Source organism: Stylophora pistillata, chromosome 1 (genome assembly GCF_964205215.1).
Source record: "Stylophora pistillata chromosome 1, jaStyPist1.2, whole genome shotgun sequence".
Classification (NCBI taxonomy): domain Eukaryota; kingdom Metazoa; phylum Cnidaria; class Anthozoa; order Scleractinia; family Pocilloporidae; genus Stylophora; species Stylophora pistillata.
This window is the reverse complement of record NC_142519.1, coordinates 60,865,266-60,888,684: the sequence shown is the minus strand read 5'-3', so window position 1 is coordinate 60,888,684 and position 23,419 is coordinate 60,865,266. Positions and strand designations below refer to the sequence as shown.

The following is a 23,419-nucleotide window of genomic DNA, read 5'->3' as shown; positions in this document are numbered from 1 at the left end:
AAAATGCTTTTCCTTTCAGATTATTGCCACTACGAAGTCATAACCGTTTGTTTAGTTTTTAACTAGTGGAAGAGGATCCAATTCTCGAAGTATTTAAACTGCTGTCCAAGTTCACTCTTGTACTGCTTGTATTCGTCATTGCAACCGCAAGTTCAAAAGTTGTAAATTTCACGCAAGTACAGTTGATGTTTTCAGTTCTCAAAACTTGCCGTTTGAGTTGCCCCAAAACTTTATTTAAAAAATTGAAAGGAAAAGGATTGCTCTCTCTCTAAAATAGCATTTGCACAACGAAAGCCATGTACCAGGAAGGGTTTTTCGCCGTTGAAAAATGGCAAAATTGATAGTCGCGATGAAACTGTTTTAGAGGGTAATTTTGAAAAAAAATTAAAAATTCATATTGGAATCTTTTGAAATTACAACAGCGTTTTCATACAAAGGAAGGGTCATAAAATCATCTTATATCGCAATAGTCATGGTATTTGATTCTGTTTCTTTTCACCACTCGAGGATGCGAAGCACATTTTATGGTGGTTTAAGGACCTCTCGAGGTGAAAAAAGTTATTTTTTCGGAAAATATCAATCGCAAGAAACCGAATCTTGCATTTTCTAAACTAGTTTCATAAGGGTTGTCATGTGACAAAGTTTGGGAGATTTCGATTTTTCTATCTTGCACACCTATCCGTGGTATTTACTGAATGTCGCTCTTAAGACGCTCTGAAAGGTCCAAATAATAGATAAATAGACCAAAAATATGTCTACAATATGGGAAATCCACAATTGCTTTTTGTTTTAGTCTGTCGGTGATTATTTAAATGATTTACGCTTTCCGGTAATGTTAAAGTCCAAACTAGTTCGTGTCCAATTATGACTAACGGGCGGTTGTGCTACCATTTGATTATGGATATCCTTGACGTCGTAGAGGGTAACCATGCGAAGTTATTTTTACCCCCCCCCAAAAAAAACTATATCTAAAATAGTTTTCGTGTAAAGATGTTCTTCAGATCCTTTCTTTTTCTATGACTACGGTGACTGCTATGCCTCAGGTATGATATAAACCATTCTTGCTCAAACCAAGTTAATAAATGGCGGCCAACCAACTTTTTTTGATGCAGCAATGAACCATTAAGGAACTGTGCGTTCTTTATATGAGCCGGAAACAGAACTTAGACTTTATCAATATTCGCTTTGTTCTTGTGGGCTGCCTACTACCCTCATGCAAAGATTACATAATATGATAATCTTAGTTAAAATGAATTACTTGACTTAGATAAATCTGTATCTGCCCAGTTTACATACACCGTGTTAGTCCGTTTTGCTGACGCTGTTGCCGTTGCTGAAGATTCAATTCAAGAACACAGTTGGCCACAAAACGTAAGTTTTCATTTTTCTTCGTTATCGTGAGTGATTTTATTTACAATTGAACACTAATCCATGTTTATACGCTAAAAGTATATTCGTCGTTATTGCGTAATGAATGATTACATAATCTTTATCGATCGCAAGGAGAACCTTTTCTCCACAAACTGAACAGCATCACTGATCTTAATAGGATTTCGCTTCAGTTATGGATGAACGAGTTACTTTATCTAAACGCTTACATGTAAAGATTTGTCTACTAAAGCATTTATTTCTGTCGGTGTCTATCGATCAAAATCACGCGTTTAAAACCGGATATCAAGTTATGCCTAGCATCAACTCAGGAAAAGTGAAATTTTTCATGTCTTCTGTGTTCTCGACTTTTCATTTTTGGTATGTCTATGGGTTTTTGTATAAAGCAGGAATTGACTTACAACTGATGAAGAATGCCATAATACCTGCTCATTCACGAAGCTAGCGACTTTAACAATATTTTGTTATGTCATAGATCTAGCATTAATAACTACAATTTATTTTTTACGGGTAGAAATTTCTTTAAGTGCGGTAATTTAAATGACTGCCCTCTAACTAAATAAACCAATCCAAAGAGAAAAGCTTTAGAAATAAAATACCTACATAGCTAATGCTCGTTTAAAGTTCTGATAAGTTCTACAACGACGAGGAATCTACCTCCGTGGATCTGTGAAGTGACAAGGATATTAGTGAGCTGGCTACATGAGTTCTGTCAATGTTTGTATCTGTAGATGAACTAAATGGGGACCCCTAAATAAAGTCCCTAGCTATTAACTAATGTACAAAAAATTAGTAAGTAAATTTTAAATAATTGTTAACAGCATCATAATGACTACTACGAAATAATATGAAATGATTCTGTTCACGATTTACAAAGTTTGCAGCAACTGCTATTGTTGTCTATATTGTCTTAAAGGTCAACTTTTCTTATACTGGTCTTAAATATCGCAAGTGTTGGAACATCGCATCGCATACAAAGTCTTAATCTTTTGCAACTCAACAATCAGACGGCCTGGAATCAACTGAAGTGTTCACCGTCAAAAATGCAGCTCGTTAGCATCTGCCACACGGTTTCAAGGTCTTTCAGATCCTACTATTTGGCTGTGGCTTGTGAAAAGGACTCCCGAATTGAAATGACAAATATTTGAAATGGGTGGTAAACTAGTCTCCTTGTCATCAAATATCCTCTTTTATCAGTCTTCTCCGCCCAAATTATCTTGGTTCAGTGTTTATATTTCTATTTTTGTGATGACGCGTTTTATTTAATTTGCAATTCATCATCAAGACTTAGCCAAATCTAAGTTTCGACGTGGGTGTTCTCTCGGTAAATTCTGAAAAAAGTATTTTACTTTGCAACTTAAGGCTGGTGGAATGAGAACCGTCATTGGCCAAGGTGTGCTTGTAGCGTTACGGGTCATAAGCTACGCGCTGAAAGGCGAAAGTTAGTGGTAGATGGAAAGACGCTGCCCCTTGGATTTCTTTAAAGAGACCACGTCTTAAATTTTATTCAAACTTTACTCAAAAATCTATAGCACAGCAAACGGGCGACCATTACGTCACATGAGAGACCTTAAGCAGTCAAGACGGCAACGCCAAAGAAGACGTCGATTTAAAAAGGAATTTCTACTTCCTGTTTGAATTTCGAAATTGGCTGCATGCGTTTACTGTCTCTTACGGCGTCATACCTCAACTTTAGCACAACGTATATAAGCAGCGTTGAATTCAAAATGGAGATAAAAATAATTTGCCGTCCCGGTCTCCATTCGCAGACGACGCACATTTTGGTGATTTCATGTCGTTGTTTTGTAAAGGACGGCTAAGACGGTACAAAGTTCTAAAACGCACGTGCTGAGCTATTGCTCTGCCCATTAGATCTATCGTTTTGCCGCCTCGTTGCCGTCACCGTAGCGGTTTACTTAAAGTCCCTAATTAACAAATTGGAGGACATTGGGGTAACTCGAGCACGTTCAGGGGCATTACAGAGGTCCGCAGGAAGGATAACGGTACAGATGCTGGAAACGTAGCTACTGCGTGACCTGCGGCACTGAAACGTGCGGATCATAGGATGCATGTATGTCGCCTTAATAAAAGTAAACACAACACAATGGAATATGACATTAAAAAATAAAACATAACTAAATTTTGAAAATGTAAAAGGAAGAATTATATAGTTTGAATTACAGAAAGGAACAAAAAGATAAAGTTATGAGTTCTAAAGTTATCCTCTGCCAAGTAGTAATATAAAGGTTGCGGATAAAAAAGTCATTTTATCTTTTGGAGAGCGAGATTAATCTTTCTGGTTCTTCTTGGTTTTGTGTTTTTCTTTTAATTCCTGATTTTATTGAATGGTTTTTTGGGCGAAGTCTGTTCATCCTCTGGATAAAGCCGGATTAGAATCGTTCATTGGAAGCGGTTGGTTTGATATTTGTGGGTGTTACTGCAGCTCAACCGAGTGCGCTCTTTTTTCCTAACTGCCAAATTTATTGAAACTGTTAGAGGAACTTCACTCCTCTAATAGTGCCTCAGGCATTGCCCTTACTAATAGTTCTTCATGCTTCTTCCTTCCTTCCTTGTTCTTTTGATAAAAGTTTGCCAGCATTTGAACGTTTAATTTGACATGGTATATGGCAACTGCACAAATCCAGTTGAGATCACTCCCTTTAAATACAAATTCAAAGCAATGTAAAGAACAAGAACTTGAGCAACAAAAACAACGGCACCAATAAAAATGATGATGATAATGATTATAACATCAGTAGTGATATTGACACTTATATCACTCACCAGATTTAGACATCAAAAATTTACAGTCTACAGAGAATTATGATAGCTGCATAAAGATTACTTACTTTAGAATTGAGTCTCTGCACTCATTCAGAGGTATGCCATTAACATTACGTACGTTGACTCTTTTGGACGATTGTTAATATCAACGATAATACTCTCATTTCCTTTCGAATGAGTCTCGGGATTTCTCTTTATCTATCTTTTTTTTTTTTAATTAGTTCTTCTGGATTTCGTTGGATTGGTTTATTTCCCGCGTAACTTAGACAACTAAAAAATCTAAAGCACCTATTGCTAACCCGCAAACAGCTACAGTTTTACTCTAGCCGGGTCAAAAATTTCAGTTGAATAAGGCTTTATGAATAAGGATTCAAATATTTCATTGGAAACAAAACAGTGGATAAACAAAAGTATCATTTTCCTCTCGCCATTAATTTATCAGTTTTTGATGAAACAGGTGAATTACCTTTAATGTCTTTTTTTGTTGGCTGCTCCATTCCAGCGATAATGATTGATGATGTCAAGTACAGGAAATCTGATTAATCATTGACGGTGCAGAAGCTTTCCTTAATCTTGGTAAAGGGTGGACAAATATTACTTATATTCCAGGAACCTCAAAGATGGTTCCGGATGTTCTCCAATTTTGAGCCTTAATGGCGCACTTGAGCCAGTTTGTCTACAAATTGACACATGGTTTCCTGTTTCTTGAATGGGCATTCATCTTTGACGCCTCGAGCGACTGTTACGCTTCTTTCGTGCTTAGCAACCTCCCGCGTGCATCCATAACTCAATAGTGTACGCTGCGGTGTTTACCATTTGTTAAATATATATCCAAGTACTAACTAATATATATGTATATATAAATATATATGTGTTCATTTATACTTTAAATTTAAAGCACTGGTGTTTTGTGTTGTCCTTTTATACGTAGATGATAACTTGCATTTTTTCTAGCAACTGTTAGTCTATCTCTTAAAAAGGGAACACTTTTGAATATGAAGCGTAGTCCTCGTTGCTTTGCTCGTGCCTGAGGTCTCTCTCCCGCCATGTGTACTATTTGGGGAAAGAAAGGAAAGCAGGAAAACGAGTCAATCATGAAAAGCTGGTTGGCGTCTGATTTCTAAGCCTTGAAACTGGCTTCTGTCAAAGTATCTCACTTTTGGGCAAGTTAGGCTTTGAATTAACTAATGCTTAGTCAACGTAAACATGTCTTTCCTTTCTACATTAACTCACTTGCCATGAAAATGCATATGATCATGAGATGGAAGGTTGGGCAGGGTTGATTAAAATGAATCTAACATTTTAGATTCGGTGTGGGATAAAAGTGTGGGACAAGAAAGGTATAAAATAGCTATGCAACAATATGGCTAAGAAATTCGCCGCTGAGGGAAAAAATGAAAATCGCGGCTGACGATATGCGAAGAATTCGAGGGTTAAATGCTAACTTTTTGGACCAAATTGTCAATGCGAAATGACAACAACAATATCGTGATTGGAGAAAGGTAAAAAGACAAATACCAAGCAGTGAAACAAGGGGAAATATTTTGAAAGGTTTTTTTTTTTGCAATAGTTTATTTAATTTATTTCTTTATTTGTAAAAGAAAAAAGAGAGGAGAATCGATATCGAGCTCAATATTGGCTGATTGACCTCCGTGATCGAGTAGAATCGAGTACGAATTCAATCGAACTCAATTTCAATCGAGCTCAATATTCCGAATGTCTTCCGAGGTCGAGTAGAATCAAGTACGATCTCAATCGAACTCAATTTCAATCGAGCTCCGTATTGGCCGATTGACTTCCGAGGTCGAGTAGAATCGAGTACGAATTCAATCGAACACAATTTCAATCGAGATAGTTTTAATACGAGCTCGAATAAAAGTGAGCTCCAAGCATTCGAAGTCACCGTGCTCGGACTTTATCGAGGTCCACAACGAAGAACGAGCTCGGTTGTAAAGTCGCTGTCATCGAGCTCGATATTTGGCGGGTACGAGTGAAATGGAGGTCAATTTGTGAAAATCGTGTACAGGTTGTTGTGCGAGCTCGAGAAAGTGAAACCGATCTCGGTTGCCCAGAAAACTAAAATGATCCGTTTAGGATGTTTAAACTGGTACTCGAGTCGCTATTCGAGTACGGTGAACATGAACCGAGCTCGGTTGCCCAGATACCAAATGTGATCCAACATTTCTTTGTTTCAATAAGTTGCGCCCCGTGGCTCTTGCTACGGATTTCTACTTAATTAAGGGATCACATTTCCATGTTAATTGTACCTGTTCCGTTTGTCTATCAAACGCTTTTTCTCTCTCACATGGTCTCAAATCCGAGCTACATTGTTTTCAAGCCGGATTATTACAGGAGGAATGATGCAATTGAGAAAAAACTGAGTTCACAGTGCTTGTGATAAGATATAACTCGACTCTAATCCACGCCTTTATTGATCACAATCCTGTGTTCTCAATCAAGTACAAAGATTATTAACACCCACCTTTGAATAAAAAAAACTCGAGATGTTTCGTTTTGGCCTCGCACAAGCGCTGATCTCACGAAAGGATCAAAGAGAATAACAAGGGAATCGTATCGGTTCCAATATTCGTCCAAAGCTTATGCATGGAAATATGACTTATGCAAGAATGATATTTGTGCTAATGCTGCTTGCAAGCTGTTGCTATGGTCAGGACTGAACGGCGTAGTACGGAGGGTGTTGGTGGGGACTGAAGGGAATGGGTGCAGGACATCAAGTGCTGGGGCTTTCATAGGAAAGGGGCCCTTCCTATCCAAGACGATTTCTTTTTTGGGGGGTTTTTGCGGTGATTACAGACCCACACACCTTCGGATTCGGCTCGTCTGTCCTTGCTTCAATACCGTGGCAAGCCCTTCCGTAACTGCCCATCAAATCGTCATTATATTTGACTTATTCAACTATCTTTCCGGTTTCATAAGCAAAAAATACGTCAATTAAAAAAAAAATTGAAGTGCTCTTAAGAGCTTTTATCGTGATCAATATTTTTATTCATTTGGTCAGACAAACGTTAAATAATCTTTGTAGATTTAGCAACTTTTTTTGGAGACAATGACTCCAGATTATAAAGATATCCAGTTGACTTTTATAAAACGTACTAAAGGAAGTTTTTCACTTGATATGAAAAATCGTAGGGAAAATTATTTACGGCCATAGAGTCAATGAATCTCTTTTTAATTCTTATTTACATCAATTGTGCATCTAAACTAGAAAATAATATGGACAGGACTCTTTCTTCTTTAAAAGAAAATGAAAGAATTTTAAACGCTTCTAGAACCATTAAAAGAGTGACACTACTTGATTTTTCCCGCTTGATGTGAAAATATACTCTGCTTGAGGGAAACCGCAAATTATTATCTAGTTTGCGTTAGATTCGAACCTTAGCTAAAAAATATTGGGAGAAAAGCTTTAAACCTGATTAAAATACTGAAAAATATAGAGTATGTGGTTAGCTTGCGTAAGGATTCAAACTCAGCCAAAATATATTGGAAAATTAGTTTTAAAAATAAGTTTTGACGAACGAAAACCATCGAAAAACTGTTTAGTATTTGGCTTGTGTAAGGATACGAACCTCTGCCAAAAAGCATTTCAAAAATATTTTTTAAAAAGTTTAGGCTAAATTGTTCTGGACTCAGCCGAACCGTGACATAATTGATTAATACTATATTGTTCCGATGTCACTTTTGTCTTTGTTCTTTGACAGATGTGATGATCTTTCTTAGTCCAAAGATCCCACACCTTCAATATCCAAAAACCAGGCTCAAATATGTTTGCACTTTATAAAATTGTTTTCGTCTACACTGCAAGTAAATAAATAATTATTTCATAAATATCAGGTTTTGGTTACCACTTGAACCTTCAACTTCATAACTTTCAGCTCAGTTGAGGACTCATTGTGGTACACAATAGGCTCTCAACTAGAATCATCAGTTTCACAATTAAGATATTGATGTCAAACACTGGTTTGGTCGACTACCCTTACTTTGCCAAATTTCCGGACCAAGTTCTCATGGCTTTCACAGAATGTTTCTAGCCTTGTTTGTTCACCATAAACTGTTACTCCATCGTTCATTCGAGAAGAATGTTTGAGTTTCTTTCGGATAATGCTCAAACATTCAAAGAGAGCAGAGCGGTACCTTGAAACCCTCCAGGCGTAGACAAACGGATTCATCACCGAGCTTAGACACAAAAACCTCGAGGCTGCCACATCAACTTTGTAGAAATTTATCGATTTTCGACAAGACTTGCAAGATAAGCGGAGCAGATGTACAGCGATGTACTGAGGCATGTAGGTCATGAAAAATAATCCCAGAATTATAATGATGGTCAAAGTCATTTTGCGCTGTCGCTCTAACACGCGTCTGTTCCTCACGATTGAGTCGCTTCCACTAAGTTGAAGGTCGCGCGATTGTCTCGCGAGAGCACGGAAAACGTTCACGTAAATCAACGTTAGTAACACGGCAGGTAGAGAGGCGAGAGTGTGAGCGTAAATGAGCTCGTAAATATTTTGGGGAATACTCGTTATTGGAAGAAAGCACGTTGCTAACGCTATCACCCAAACCCCAACGATGAATATCTTGACTCGCTTCACTGTGATGATAATTTTATATTCCAGCGGCTTTTTGATTGCGATATAACAAGCGATTGACATCGCTATTATAGTATATCCGCAAACGAAGACAGAGGTAAAGTAAATAATGTATATAACTACCTTTATGATACCAACATAAGGCATGTGGAGTTGTTCATACCGATATGTGTCTCGTACAGCTACCAGAAGAACACCTAATCCCATCAGTAAATCTGACGCGGTTAAATTTGCGATCAGAAGTGACGAAGGCGAGCGTAGGGACTTGCGCGGATCTTGGTAAATTGTAACCAGCAGAAAGGCATTCGTGAGGATGATGACGGTAGAAAAATTGTATCCTACAACAGTTAAAGTCAACCAGTAATTTGGATCATCGATTACTGACAAATAAAAGTCGTAGCTTGAATCTGAAGCATTTCGGGGAATCATAGCTCGAAGTTTTACACAAACAACGCGAACGGAATGATAACCGTTTCACCTTTCACTTGGGGAGTTTGTAAAAAAGTTTTGATGCGGCAGTTTCTTGCTAGCTTTTAACTTGACCGTCACTCAGCGAATAAACCGACAAACTTTGAAATCATTTCCTCTTCAATGCATCATTTCAGCATAAAATGTCGTCATGCAAAGCTCCTTAGAAATGAATAAATCATAGAAACGAGCCAGTCACGAGTAGCCTTAGGTAGTTTGCAAGTTCCTTTGTTAGCCTTCCATTCAATGACGTTCTTTCTAAATCCGGCAATGAATGTGACGTCATCAAACTCTTTTTCAGTTCACTTTTTGGAAGAAAAGAACCCGTATAAAGTTAATAATACTTTGGTTATAAGGCTAAATGAGGACAACTGATGCTTGGAGTTGCGTAACTGAAATGGATGGACATGACGAGAAACTGACATCATTGACCTTTTTTCGTTAATTCCACGAGAGTTAAATTGTAAAAGGACAAAGCAATCGTTTAATTTTACTTTAGCTATTACTTGAGGAGGGAAACTGAAACTTAGAGTTGCGTAAAACGGATGGAAAAGATGACGAAAATCATTGATCTTCGTTCATTAATTCTACGTAAAATATACGATAACAGGACAACCCAAGAATTTTCTATGCTTTCGTAGGGTATGACGAGGAACATCACCCCATTGACCTTCATTCGTTAACAAAATTGACCCAAGCCGTTTCAACGGAAGAACAAGACGAGGAATAATGTTGGCACGGTCTTTGTCCTTTAATTCTCCTTAAGCTACATTGTAAAATGACAGCAAATTCATTTGCAATACATAATGGAGAGGAATGGAGAGGTATCGATTTAAACTTCGTTTGCTAATTCCACTTTAAGTTATGAAGGAAACCATCATTAGCTTAATTTTCTCTGGAAGAAAAAAATTAAAACCGCTTTCATCCCATTTTCGCTTGATTCATGGAATATTTTGGTCAAAATAGGCTAAGTTCCACTTAAAAGTTATAATGAAACGACAAAGCAGAAACCTGATAGACGTTTAAAAATATTTTGTTATCGGTTGGCTGTAGGTTTGGTCATGTACTGGACAATAAAAAAAGACTTCGTGTTCCTCCGAATGGATGGACTTCCGGAGAAAAAAAGTGCATTCATTTTATCGCGTGAAATCAGGTAACCGACTCAATGAAGCGCAACGCCACAATATTTATTTTTTTTTATGTTTGTTTGTTTTTTTAACTTTTTTTAAAATAACCTACATGTTATCAATTGCTGATGACATATTGAAAAAACAATCCTTCAAGGCTGAAAATGATATAACGCTTCCAAAAGTTATTTAATTTGTCATTAATATGAAGCGTTGTATAGAAGTCAATTTGTTCCGAGCCCAACATACATGCATGCTAATTCAAAGACTTATACACCGGTATCGCAAAAGTCATGGGTTCGAATCCCGTACAGGCCCGAATTTTTTTCAGGCCTCATTTTCACTTCTACTTAAGTAGTCTGCGAAGATCGCTCGCATACTAATTTCTTTAACCGCAGTTCACATACTATATGATTCTCATATATTCACAAACGTAGACCACAATTAATTGTTTTATTGTTAACGTTTGAAATAAACAAGCTTTTGTTTGGCCTGCTGCTGTTTTGGCTGCTCCACATAACAGTTATTTGCTTAATGGGAGTTCCATTGTGGCATTTCTTTCACAACTGGACTACAGTTTAGACTCCTGAAAAACGTTCCAAAGATGAAGAACGGTTTTCAAAATTTTCTCGGAACCTCAAAGGAACTTTCTGAGAAAACTCTTTTCATAATTTTAAAGGAGTTTATTCCTCAAAGTTTACTGTCAGTTCATTAAAAAAAAGTCTGCTTCTTTCCAGTATTTTTAACATTTTCCCGTTCATGTGATTTCCTATATTAAATCCTTCTGTTCTAGTCCAGATAGTTTCCAACGAAGAAAACACCTGACATAGCAAGAAAGTAACGTGACAATACCAAAACACGGTAACAAAACTCCAACATTATCGCATAACAAACGCGCGTCCAGTTTGTCCCCTGATTATGTCACTTGTTGCTTATTTGTTCAATAAAGAAAAATGAGTCAAGTCGCTAACAGCGAGCCAAATTTGGTTTATCTCGGATAGCTTTCCAGCCGCTTGCCAAAACTCGGCGATATCTCGGCATTCTCCAAGCGTAAACAAATGGATTGGCTGCCGAGTTGAAAAATATAAAGCGTGAGGTAACGACGCTGATTTCATGAAATACTATTGAATCTTCGCTGATCTGGCAAGGGTAAGTGATGTAAAACATCATTAGGATTGTCGTCACAACCCCTGCCATGTTTACGTTCCAAAGCGAGCTTGTGGTTTCTGGCAGACGTGTTCGTACTTCGGAGAAGTTCTTGGCCTCGGCGCGAAAGGGAACGGAAGCCTTTTACGTAGATAATCACGAGCAGCAAGGCTGGTAGCGAAATGTGAGTGTGCGTATAGATGAGCATGTACGTCTTTTCAGGAATGTTTATCACCGGAAGAGAGCAGATAAGGACTGATACTATCCATATCATGATTATCAACCAGTAAACTCTCTTTCTTGTCATATTTGTCTTGTATCGAAAGGGATTATTGATAGCGTAAAAACAAGCTGTTGACATTGCAACGATGGTACCGCTACTGCCAAAGAGTGTTGCGCCTAGAATGCATGATGCCATAGTTCCCACAATTGACGGTAATGTTGCCACTTGTTGCAAAGATCGATAGACATCTCTCAACGCCACTATGGGGATTACACACAGCCCCACAAGCAAATCCGCCGAGCTTAAAGTCGCCATCAACAACCCTGGCGGAGTTCGAAGCAATCTCAAAGGATTGTACCAAATCGTAACTAGCAATATGGAATTGGCGAACGCAGTCACAGCTGATAAGGCGAAATCAATGACAGCTAAAGTCATCCAGTACTCTTGCTCATTTATGATCCATAGGTAGATGTCAGAATGGAGACGACTTGTGGAGTTTTCCCAGCTCAAATCGAGATAAAGAACAAATCATGTCAAGCTCCCATAATTTTTTCTTTTTTATGAGTGTACCAATATTAACTGCTTTATGGCCGAAATCATATTTACAAGGATCATTGTCCACAAATAAATTTTAAGAGGTAACAAAAGCGCGCCCTTGAATCCTTAAGTTAAAAGTTTATTTTTTTAAAACTGTGCAGTAGATCTCAATTTAGATTGGAAGTATGAAAAAAAGTATCTTCCCATGCAAAGACTTCATTGGAAAGTTTTCTTCTAGAAAGGACTACGCATGTAGCAAAGCGACGGAAAGAATATTACATCCCTGTACCAAACATACGATAAAAGAGATTCTCGTTAAAGCCAATGCCGTATGATATTATGACAGTTATGACCGTATGATATTATGACTTTCAATAGTTCATACAATGAGCTACAAACCACTCAAAAGATATCGTTTCATCTTTTATTGAATAAAGCATGACACTAAATATGTGTGAGTAAACCTATGTACAACCTATGTAGTTGCGGCTTGTAGAAATGGTATGTCTTATTAAAATTCACAATTCCTAGAATATAAACAATAGAAGACATGAGCATGTTTTTGTGTTCAATGATCAATGACACGATCGATATACGTTTTAAGCAGATCAATGCTAGGTTCATTCTCTGATCTTTCAGTGTAAATCCGCATATATCCTGCTTCGTGTCTTGAAAGATGACTGAATAATCGTCTGGTATCATCACTAGCTGGGTGTAAATCCAGGGTGATATATCCAAAAGGACGTTGATTTGCTTGAAAAAGCACTTGCATAATGTCCTGCCATGTCATCGGTAAGGCTTCTAATAATACATTTTTAGTATTGAGGATGAAGAATCCCTCTCAATCCATGAAGAAATTGTCTTTGGAAGTCTTCTGGACATGTCAGCTCTTTAACAAAGCTACTTGATTGCTGTTAAAATTTGAATGGGAGGTAGTAGGGCTTCGTATTCAGTTCTTGGGTTCTAAAAACTGCTCGATACTGTTTGCAATGTTACTATTTAGTGGTTTGACAGGTGTAGGTCTATCTGTACCCGAAAAGTAAAAACAAGGCTGTTTTGAGCCTACAGTTGTGATACCAACAACTCTTGATTTATTTCAGTTTAGTAAGGGCAGGTTTCTGCCGTGGAAAAGCCGTTTTTTCCGGTGATCTGTCCTACAAGAACCTAGGCACTATAGTTTGCCAACAGGTTGCATATTCAAATCATGCATATTTTTCCCACCAAGAAAGTTCTTTTTATAAAATTTCCTACCCATATATTATGAGCGACTAAGAAGTTAACAGTGAGAAAAAATGTCAAAAGTTATGGGCTAAACGAATTGATCCGCAGGATTACAGAAGATTGAGAGAACCTGTTGGTGGAAATTCTGTAACAATTTTTGCGATAGCCGGACATTTATCCTATTTGAGACCATGATGATACTTCAAATATGTAATCAGCAAAGAAACTAGTAACTCTTATCCCATAAATGAGCCAGTTACTTCGTTTGTGTAACTCAACACAAGGAAAGACACATTGTTTGCCCAGATTTTATTCAACAATCTGTAAATATTCCAATGAATTACTTGTCAAAATACATGTAATTAGATACATGCCATGTCGTTTTTTTGTCCACATCGGTTTTGACTCCTTGCAACGTTCAAACCTCGAGGACTCTTGCAACAGCATGTTCTTCAAGTTTAAACGCCAGTCCTTCCTTATCAAGGTTGGTTCTGGTAAGACGAAGATCCACAAAATGGCTCGGTGGCATCTGAACTGGCTTGTTGGCCCTGAAGAGTAAAAGATCAAGGATAACTCGTGACGTTCCGTCCTAAAATATGAGGTATAAAAGTAAAAGAACTTGATTTATCGTCTAATTCCAAGGTCTTAAAAGCCTTAGTAACCTCGGAGATCCAGATAGTTTCCATCAGTGTAAGTTAACATCGTGATGGACTCGTAAGCGAACAAACTAGAGCCTCAGTTTCCTCTGTAACTATGAAGCGTAGTTGCTAAAGCAGTGATTGCAAAATGAGATGGTAAAATCTCGACGGTGACTTAAACCGTTCAGCAAAACTGCTTCTGCTTATAATTTGTGCTATTACCACAAGACAATCATTTTCCAATTTCAATTATCGCACTACCGTTACTGGAATTCTTCTTTCCAAAAGTAATGTCCGTTTATCTTTGAAGTTTGAGCCTTACTGAAACAGGCGAAATAAAAATAATCCTCTTGACCATTGAGCCTCAAGAATTAAATTCGTACTTCTCACAGCTAGCAGCTACATTCTTCCATATGGAGATGCAGAGAAAATTTATTGTCACGTTTGATAACTTTTCTAATTCTCATTATAACGTAGTTAAAAAAAAATACTTTTTCAGGGGCTCAGGAAAGTCCACGAAGAATGAGTTAGATACATGTTAATCTATGTACACATATAATTACCTGTAATTGTTTTCATATCGGCATTTCAGAGTTTTGCCTCCTTCAACCATCAGGTACATGATAGTGTCTCCCTTGATTATTCCATCACAAGGAGTCATTTTCTCTGAGGTTGGTTCCCAGCCAAGAGTCCTTTTCTGCATGACGGGACCGTCAATGGGAAAGCTGCCTCCTTGAAAATTGGTCTTGTGCATAAGGGTGTTGCCTTTGAGGCTGTCCAAGTAGAAAGTATTTCAGAACACAGAATGGGTAATATATAACGAACAACTGCGGCTGAAAAGTCTTTTGTTCTTTTAACGTGGAAGAAAGGTTGAAATAGGAATGAGACTGAAGCAAAAAGAAGAGTAAACAAGGGTAGGGCTTAAAGAAACGAACATAGTCAAGGATAAGGGAATAAACACGGAATGCCAAATCTCCAGGCTGAAAAATTAAGGTTTACTTTTGAAAACTAAGGTTTGCCTTATTCCTTCAAGGAAACAAAATAACTTACCTGTTTACGCAATTTACTGCAGTTTTGGTTTAAAATTCGGTGATGTAATTTAGAAACATGAAAATCAGTCATAAATGGTCACTTTCTCGCGTCGCGATCAAATCTTTGTGCAATGATGCAAAATATGTGAGAAAGTTGAAGTGACTGGTAAAAATATCAAAGACTCCATAAAATCGACGATATCTTAAGAGTTTTGTGACGCTTTATAAATTATTGATATTAATTGTAGAACAGTTAATGATTATTTGGAGGAGGATCTTTCTCTGTTGCTTTCGTTCTTTCATCATTAATAAAAATAAAATGCGTAGAGCTCGACAGCGAAATCAACACAAGCAGATGAGAAACGTTCCCTTTTTTATCAAAGAGCTATGTGCAGTCTGCCAGATAGAAAGCTGATAACCAGTTAATTGATAAGGAAATGCTCACCTCATTTCCACAGTGGCCGTGGCACATCCTCCATCTTCAAATGTTATTTTTCTGTCGTATGTTAGACCTTCGGGAAATGCCAGCTTGAAATAGTCAGGTATATCTGCAGGGTACTTCATAAAACACTTGAATCCATACTTCAAGGTCGGTGCCACTAAGTCAAAGGCAAATGGAAGGGGTCCGCCTTTTGTAACACGGAATGTTCCTGCTTGCTTGCCTCTGAAATATTCAGATGGAGAGGGTTTTTGTGATGGTATTACTTTAAAAGCGAAATCGCCGCAACTACACTTGATTTATTTGTTTAATTTCATCACGAGCGATTTCTTTACAATGACTTCTGATTAAAGAACATTGTTAATTTTAAGTGTAGGAATTGACTATGAAGAAAACTGAATTACGTCACAGAGCCCTGATGTATCTACCTTTTTGAGGCAACCAGATGTCACAAATTCGAAGTCTGCAAGATGTGGTTTATTTTTCAAGTTTGCGTTGGTAACAAATGAGTTAGCAGGTTTTCCCCGATTATCTGACTAGCACTGAGTTTACTCAAAAGGAGAATTTATATGCAGGTCGTTATCTCGCATAAACTTACTCGTAAGGTTTTCCAGTGCCTTCTCCTTCGATGTTAAATGCATGACCATTAATGCTTCCTTCCATAAGCCAGGTCATCTTCATGGTATCGGCTAAGGCCTTAATATTGGAAAGAAAAAAACAACAAATAACTGTTTTGGAGCTGAAGCTCAACATTCCTCTGTTTCAAGCTTTACGACAGAAAACTTTACATGATGTTTTCAAAGTTACATAACATGGCACATTTGTCAACTTTATGGTATCGGCGATAAACTGGCTATACACTGAGAAAAAATGTGTAAAACTTTATCGAATCGAAACTGCCTATAACACAGAACTCTCCGTGGCTGTGATTATCTTTGCCGCAAGTTTATCAGGTATAACATTATCATACATTGAAACAAACAGTCTACGGACCAAATTGACCGTTATGACACCGAAGACGGGTGACAATCCGTTTCAATATTTCCGAACCTTTTGCTTTGGAGATGAGATTCAATTGACGTTTCAATGTTTTGGCAAGTTAAGGCTGAAATAAGTCAGAAGTTGTTTTGGAATCACATGGTGTGGTGTGACAGAAAGGTTTGAACACTTGATTGAATTGAAAAAAGAAAAGGTAATAATGACTGAGTTGCAATTTACTTACTTGCTTTGAATGAGACATCTTGAGGTCTTTCTTTCCTGAGGCTCAAACGTTTCCAACAAGTGGCGGTTAGATTCGGCGGGTCTGTCTAGCAGGTCAGAAGCTGACTGATGTCTGACTACCACCTTTCGCCAAATTTATAGCAATCTCCCGCCTCATATTATTTATCTACGCCGCATAAAATGCAATGTTACGTAACTATCGACGCTTTAGTTGAAAGAGTGTGCTACTTGTAGATCCTACTACAAGAATTTACCGGCTCTCAACCCACGTTATGTAACTACGCAGCATATTATGCAATGTTATGCAACTATCGACGCTTTAGTTGAAAAAGTGTGCTACCTGTAAATACTACTATAAGAATTTACCGCGTCGCAACCCACGTTATGTCACTACGCAGTATATAACATGTGAACCTAACTGATGTCTAACCTGCACCTTTCGCGTTACGTAACTACGCAGTATATGTAACAGGTGAAGCTCACTGATGTCTAACCTGTACCTTTCGCTAGATTTATAGTACCACAAACGTGATCACTTAAGCAGAAAAAACGCAATTGATTTCTTTTCTGGGTACCGAACATTGGGCGCAACTTAAAACTACTGGAAATGCACTGCACCCACCTTTGCTCAAGGTCAATCGCAAACTCGTGCATGACAGATTTCCATTAATAGTACAGCTGTTATCCAGTTTAGAATGAATTCCTCTTTCATCTTTTGTCTGGGCTCCGCATGGTCTTATCGGTATCGCACAGTCAGATAAATTCTATTTTGGTCTCTTAATTTGGGTCCAATATGCGCAACCTAAACCTAATGGAAATGCATTGCTCGTACAGAAAAACGACTCTTGCCTCAGCACCCCACGTTATGTTATTACGACGTAAATATCGACGCTTTAGTTAAAAAAGTCTGCTACATGCATGTCGTGCTACAAGAATTTACCGGCTCTCAACCCACATTACGTAACAAAGCAACATATAATGTAACTATCATTTACATATCGGCGCTGCAGTTTTAAAAAATGTAGCTACATGTATGATGTATCGATAACAATCGATAAAAACCACTTTACTGTTAACATCGAAAAATACTGAGGTCCTCTAAAAAACCTTTTAGATACCACTTTTCAGTCACAGCTGATTAGGCGAAGTCAATGACAGCTTAAGTCATCCAGTACTCTTGCTCATTTATGATCCATAGGTATATGTCAGAACGGAGACGACTTGTGGAGTTTTACCAGCTCATAGTCAACGCCACATCGAGATAAAGAACAAATCATGTCAAGCTCCCATAATTTTTTCTTTTTTATGAGTGTACCAATATTAACTGCTTTACGCGCGAAATCATATTTACAAGGATCGTTGCCCACGAATAAATTTGAAGAGGTAACAAAAGCGCGCCCTTGAATCCTTAAATTAAAAGTTTATTTTTTTTAAACTGTGCAGTAGATCTTAATTTAGAGTGGAAGTATGAAAAAAAGTATCTTCCCATGCAAAAACTTCATTCGAAAGTTTTCTTCTAGAAAGAACTACGCATGTAGCAAAGCGACGGAAAGAATATTACATCCCTGTACCAAACATACGATAAAAGAGATTCTCGTTAAAGCCAATACCGTATGATATTATGACAGTTATGACCGTATGATATTATGACTTTCAATAGTTCATACAATGAGCTACAAACCACTCAAAAGATATCGTTTCATCTTTTATTGGATAAAGCATGACACTAAATGTGTGTGAGTAAACCTATATGCAAGCTATGTAGTTGCGGCTTGTAGAAATGGTATGTCTTATTAATATAAACAATAGAAGACATGAGCATGTTTTTGTGTTCAATGATCAATGACACGATCGATATACGTTTTAAGCAGATCAATGCTAGGTTCATTATCTGATCTTTCATTATAAATCTGCATACATCCTGCTTCGTGTCTTAAAAGATGACTTAATAATCGTCTGGTATCATCACTAGCTGAGTGTAAATCCAGGGTGATATATCCAAAAGGACGTTGAGTTGCTTGAGAATACACTCGCATAATATCCTGCTATGTCATCGGAAAGGCTTCTAGTAATACATTTTTAGTATTGAGGATGAGGAATCCCTCTGAATCCATGGAGAAATTGTCTTTGGAAGTCTTCTGGATATGTCAGCTCTTTAACAAAGCTACTTGACTGCTGTTGAAATTTAAATGAGAGGTGGTAGGGCTTCGTATTCAGTGTCTTGGGTTCTAAACACTGCTCGATACTGTTTGCAATATTACTATTTAGTGGTTTGACAGGTGTAGGTCTATCTGTACCCGAAAAGTAAAAACAAGGCTGTTTTGAGCCTACAGTTGTGATACCAACAACTGTTGATCTATTTCAGCTTAGTAAGGGCAGGTTTCTGCCGTAGAAAAGCTGTTTTTTTCGGTGATCTGTCTCACAAGAACCTCGGCATATAGTTTGCTAACAGGTTGCAAATTCAAATCATGCATATTTTTCCCACCAAGAAAGTTCTTTTTATAAAATTTCCTACCCATGTATCATGTGCAACTAAGAAGTTAACAGTGAGAAAAAATGTCAAAAGTTATGGGCTAAACGAATTGATCCGCAGGATTACAGAAGATTGAAAGAACCTGTTGGTGGAAATTCTGTAATAGTTTTTGCGATAGCCGGACATTTAGCCTATTTGCGACCACGATGATACTTCAAATATGTAATCAGCAAAGAAACTAGTAACTCTTATCCCATGATTGACCCAGTTATTTTGTTTGTGTAACTCAACACAAGGAAAGACACATTTTTTCCCAGATTTTATTCAATAATCTGTGAATATTCCAATGAATTACTTGTCAAAATACATGTAATTAGATACATGCCATGTGGTTTTTTTGTCCACATCGGTTTTGACTCCTTGCAACGTTCAAACCTCGAGGACTCTTGCAACAGCATGCTCTTCAAGTTTAAACGCCAGTCCTTCGTTATCAAGATTGGTTCTGGTAAGACGAAGATCCACAAAATGGCTCGGTGGCATCTGAACTGGCTTGTTGGCCCTGAAGAGTAAAAGATCAAGGATAACTCGTGACGTTCCGTCCTAAAATATGAGGTATAAAAGTTAAAGAAATTGATTTATCGTCTAATTCCAAGGTCTTAAAAGCCTTACTAGTAACCTCGGAGATCCAGATAGTTTCCATCAGTGTAAGTTAACATCGTGATGGAATCGTAAGCGAACAAACTAGAGCCTCAGTTTCCTCTGTAACTATGAAGCGTAGTTGCTAAAGCAGTGATTGCAAAATTAGATGGCAAAATCTCGACGGTGACTTAAACCGTTCAGCAAAACTGCTTCTGCTTATAATTTGTGCTATTACCACAAGACAATCATTTTCCAATTTCAATTATAGCACTACCGTTACTGGAATTCTTCTTTCCAAAAGTAATGTCCGTTTATCTTTGCAGTATGAACCTTACTAAAACAGGCGAAATAAAAATGATCCTCTTGAGCATTGAGCCTCAAGAATTCAATTCGTACTTCTCACAGCTAGCAGCTACATTCTTCCATATGGAGATGCAGAGAAAATTTATTGTCACGTTTGATAACTTTTCTAATTCTCATTATAATGTAGTTAAAAAAAAAATTCTTTTTAAGGGGCTCAGGAAAGTCCACGAAGAATGAGTTAGATACATGTTAATCTATGTACACATATAATTACCTGTAATTGTTTTCATATCGGCATTTCAGAGTTTTGCCTCCTTCAACCATCAGGTACATGATAGTGTCTCCCTTGATTATTCCATCACAAGGAGTCATTTTCTCTGAGGTTGGTTCCCAGCCAAGAGTCCTTTTCTGCATGACGGGACCGTCAATGGGAAAGTTGCCTCCTTGAAAATTGGTCTTGTGCATAAGGGTGTTGCCTTTGAGGCTGTCCAAGTAGAAAGTATTTCAAAACACAGAATGGGTAATACATAACGAGCAACAGGGGCAGAAAAATCTTTAGTTCTTTTAACGTAGAGGAAAGATTGAAATAGGAATGAGACTGAGTAAAAGAGTAAACTAGAGTAGGGCTGAAAAAAACGAACATAGTCAAGGATAAGCGAATAAAAACGGAATGGCAAATCTCCAAGCTGAAAACCTAAGGTTTGCCTTATTCCTTTAAGGAAACAAAATAATTTACCTGTTTACGCAACTTACTGCAGTTTTGGTTTAAAATTCGGTGATGTAATTTAGAAACATGAAAATCAGTCATAAATGTTCACTTTCTCGCGTCGCCATCAAATCTTTGTCCAATGATTCAAAATATGTGAGAAAGTTGAAGTGACTGGTAAAAATATCAAAGACTCCATAAAATCGAAGATATCTTGAGAGTTTTTTGGCGCTTTATAAATTATTGATATCAATTGTAGCACAGTTAATGATTATTTGCAGAAGGATCTTTCTCCGTTGCTTTCGTTCTTTCATCATTAATAAAAATAATATGCGTGGAGCCCGACAGCGAAATCAACACAAGCAGATGAGAAACGTTCCCTTTTTTATCAAAGAGCTATGTGCAGTCTGCCAGATAGAAAGCTGATAACCAGTTAATTGATAAGGAAATACTCACCTCATTTCCACAGTGGCCGTGGCACACCCTCCATCTTCAAATGTTATTTTTCTGTCGTATTTTAGACCTTCGGGAAATGCCAGCTTGAAATAGTCAGGTATATCAGCAGGGTACTTCATAAAACATTTGAATCCATACTTCAAGGTCGGTGCCACTAAGTCAAAGGCAAATGGAAGGGGTCCGCCCTTCGTAACACGGAATGTTCCTGCTTGCTTGCCTCTGAAATATTCAGATATAGAGGGTTTTTGTCATGGTATTACTTTAAAAGCGAAATCGCCGCAACTACACTTGATTTATTTGTTTAATTTCATCACGAGCGATTTCTTTACAATGACTTCTGAATAAAGAACATTGTTAATTTTAAGTGTAGGAATTGACTATGAAGAAAACTGAATTACGTGACAGAGCCCTGATGTATCTACCTTTTTGAGGCAACCAGATGTCACAAATGGGCACAAGAAACATAGTTGACATAATCAAATTCTCGTCCATTCGAAGTCTGCAAGATGTGGTTTATTTTTCAAGTTTGCGTTGGTAACAAATGAGTTAGCAGGTTTTCCCCGATTATCTGACTAGCACTGAATTTACTCAAAAGGAGAATTTATATGCAGGTCGTTATCTCGCATAAACTTACTCGTAAGGTTTTCCAGTGCCTTCCCCTTCGATGGTAAATGCATGACCATTTATGCTTCCTTCCATAAGCCAGGTCATCTTCATGGTATCGGCTAAGGCCTTAATATTGGAAAGAAAAAAACAACAAATAACTGTTTTGGAGCTGAAGCTCAACATTCCTCTGTTTCAAGCTTTACGACAGAAAACTTTACATGATGTTTTCAAAGTTACATAACATGGCACATTTGTCACCTTTATGGTATCGGCGATAAACTGGCTATAGACTGAGAAAAAATGTGTAAAACTTTATCGAATCGAAACTGCCTATAACACAGAACTCTCCGTGGCTGTGATTATCTTTGCCGCAAGTTTATTAGGTATAACATTATCATACATTAAACCAAACAGTCAACGGACGAAATTGACCGTTATGACACCGAAGACGGGTGAAAATCCGTTTCGATATTTCCGAAACTTTTGCTTTGGAGCTGAGATTTAATTGACGTTTCAATATTTTAGCAAGTTAAGCCTGAAATAGTTCACAAGTTGTTTTGGAATCACATGGTGTGGTGTGACAGAAAGGTTTGAACACTTGATTGAATTGAAAAAAGAAAAGGTAATAATGACTGAGTTGCAATTTACTTACTTGCTTTGAATGAGACATCTTGAGATCTTTCTTTCCTGAGGCTCAAACGTTTCCAACAAGTGGCGCTTCGATTCGGCGGGTCTGTCTAGCAGGTCAGAAGCTGACTGATGTCTGACTTCCACCTTTCGCCAAATTTATAGCAATCTCCCGCCTCATATTATGTAACTACGCCGCATAAAATGCAATGTTACGTAACTATCGACGCTTTAGCTGAAAAAGTGTGCTACTTGTAGATCCTGCTACAAGAATTTACCGGCTCTCAACCCACGTTATGTAACTACGCAGCATATTATGCAATGTTATGCAACTATCGACGCTTTAGTTGAAAAAGTGTGCTACCTGTAAATACTACTATAAGAATTTACCGCGTCGCAACCCACGTTATGTCACTACGCAGTATATAACATGTGAACCTAACTGATGTCTAACCTGCACCTTTCGCGTTACGTAACTACGCAGTATATGTAACAGGTGAAGCTCACTGATGTCTAACCTGTACCTTTCGCCAGATTTATAGTACCACAAACGTGATCATTTAAGCAGAAAAAACGCAAATGATTTCTTTTCTGGGTACCGAACATTGGGCGCAACTTAAAACTACTGGAAATGCACCGCACCCACCTCAGCTCAAGGTCAATCTCAAATTCGTGCATGACAGATTTCCATTAATAGTACAGCTGTTATCCAGTTTAGAATCAATTCCTCTTTCATCTTTTGTCTGGGCTCCTCATGGTCTTATTGGTATCGCACAGTCAG

At 37.7% G+C, this 23,419-nt stretch overlaps 3 protein-coding genes and 1 pseudogene across 3 annotated transcripts; all 4 read right to left on the bottom strand.

Annotated features, from left to right (window-relative positions):
* Positions 1-7,156: 7,156 nt before the first annotated feature.
* On the bottom strand, positions 7,157-9,521 carry LOC148743559 (melanocyte-stimulating hormone receptor-like). The gene has a single exon (XM_088727597.1). The coding sequence runs from the start codon at positions 9,204-9,206 to the stop codon at positions 8,142-8,144; it is 1,065 nt and encodes a 354-aa protein (XP_088583723.1). The 5' UTR covers positions 9,207-9,521; the 3' UTR covers positions 7,157-8,141.
* A 1,290-nt stretch (positions 9,522-10,811) lies between these two features.
* LOC148743558 (beta-2 adrenergic receptor-like) lies at positions 10,812-12,930 on the bottom strand (annotated as a pseudogene).
* Positions 12,931-13,793: 863 nt separating this feature from the next.
* On the bottom strand, positions 13,794-17,038 carry LOC148743557 (GFP-like fluorescent chromoprotein amFP486). Its single transcript, XM_088727608.1, has 5 exons — positions 16,830-17,038; positions 16,206-16,303; positions 15,614-15,832; positions 14,701-14,910; positions 13,794-14,047 (listed from the first exon to the last, which is right to left on the bottom strand). Exons 1-5 carry the CDS (start codon positions 16,845-16,847, stop codon positions 13,918-13,920), a joined length of 675 nt encoding a protein of 224 aa, XP_088583734.1. The 5' UTR covers positions 16,848-17,038; the 3' UTR covers positions 13,794-13,917.
* A 2,567-nt stretch (positions 17,039-19,605) lies between these two features.
* LOC148743556 (GFP-like fluorescent chromoprotein amFP486) lies at positions 19,606-22,775 on the bottom strand. Its single transcript, XM_088727585.1, has 5 exons — positions 22,664-22,775; positions 22,040-22,137; positions 21,406-21,624; positions 20,518-20,727; positions 19,606-19,860 (listed from the first exon to the last, which is right to left on the bottom strand). Exons 1-5 carry the CDS (start codon positions 22,679-22,681, stop codon positions 19,731-19,733), a joined length of 675 nt encoding a protein of 224 aa, XP_088583711.1. The 5' UTR covers positions 22,682-22,775; the 3' UTR covers positions 19,606-19,730.
* Positions 22,776-23,419: the final 644 nt, after the last annotated feature.

Excerpts from the sequence above, each read along its gene's own strand:
- LOC148743559 (XM_088727597.1), bottom strand. The coding sequence starts at position 9,206 with ATGATTCCCCGAAATGCTTCAGATTCAAGCTACGACTTTTATTTGTCA.
- LOC148743557 (XM_088727608.1), bottom strand. Across the intron at positions 15,833-16,205 it reads GGCACTGGAAAACCTTACGA|AGGCAAGCAAGCAGGAACAT; the intron begins GTAAGTTTATGC and ends TGAATATTTCAG. Across the intron at positions 14,048-14,700 it reads CGATATGAAAACAATTACAG|GGCCAACAAGCCAGTTCAGA; the intron begins GTAATTATATGT and ends TTTACTCTTCAG.
- LOC148743556 (XM_088727585.1), bottom strand. Across the intron at positions 21,625-22,039 it reads GGCACTGGAAAACCTTACGA|AGGCAAGCAAGCAGGAACAT; the intron begins GTAAGTTTATGC and ends TGAATATTTCAG. Across the intron at positions 19,861-20,517 it reads CGATATGAAAACAATTACAG|GGCCAACAAGCCAGTTCAGA; the intron begins GTAATTATATGT and ends TTTACTCTTCAG.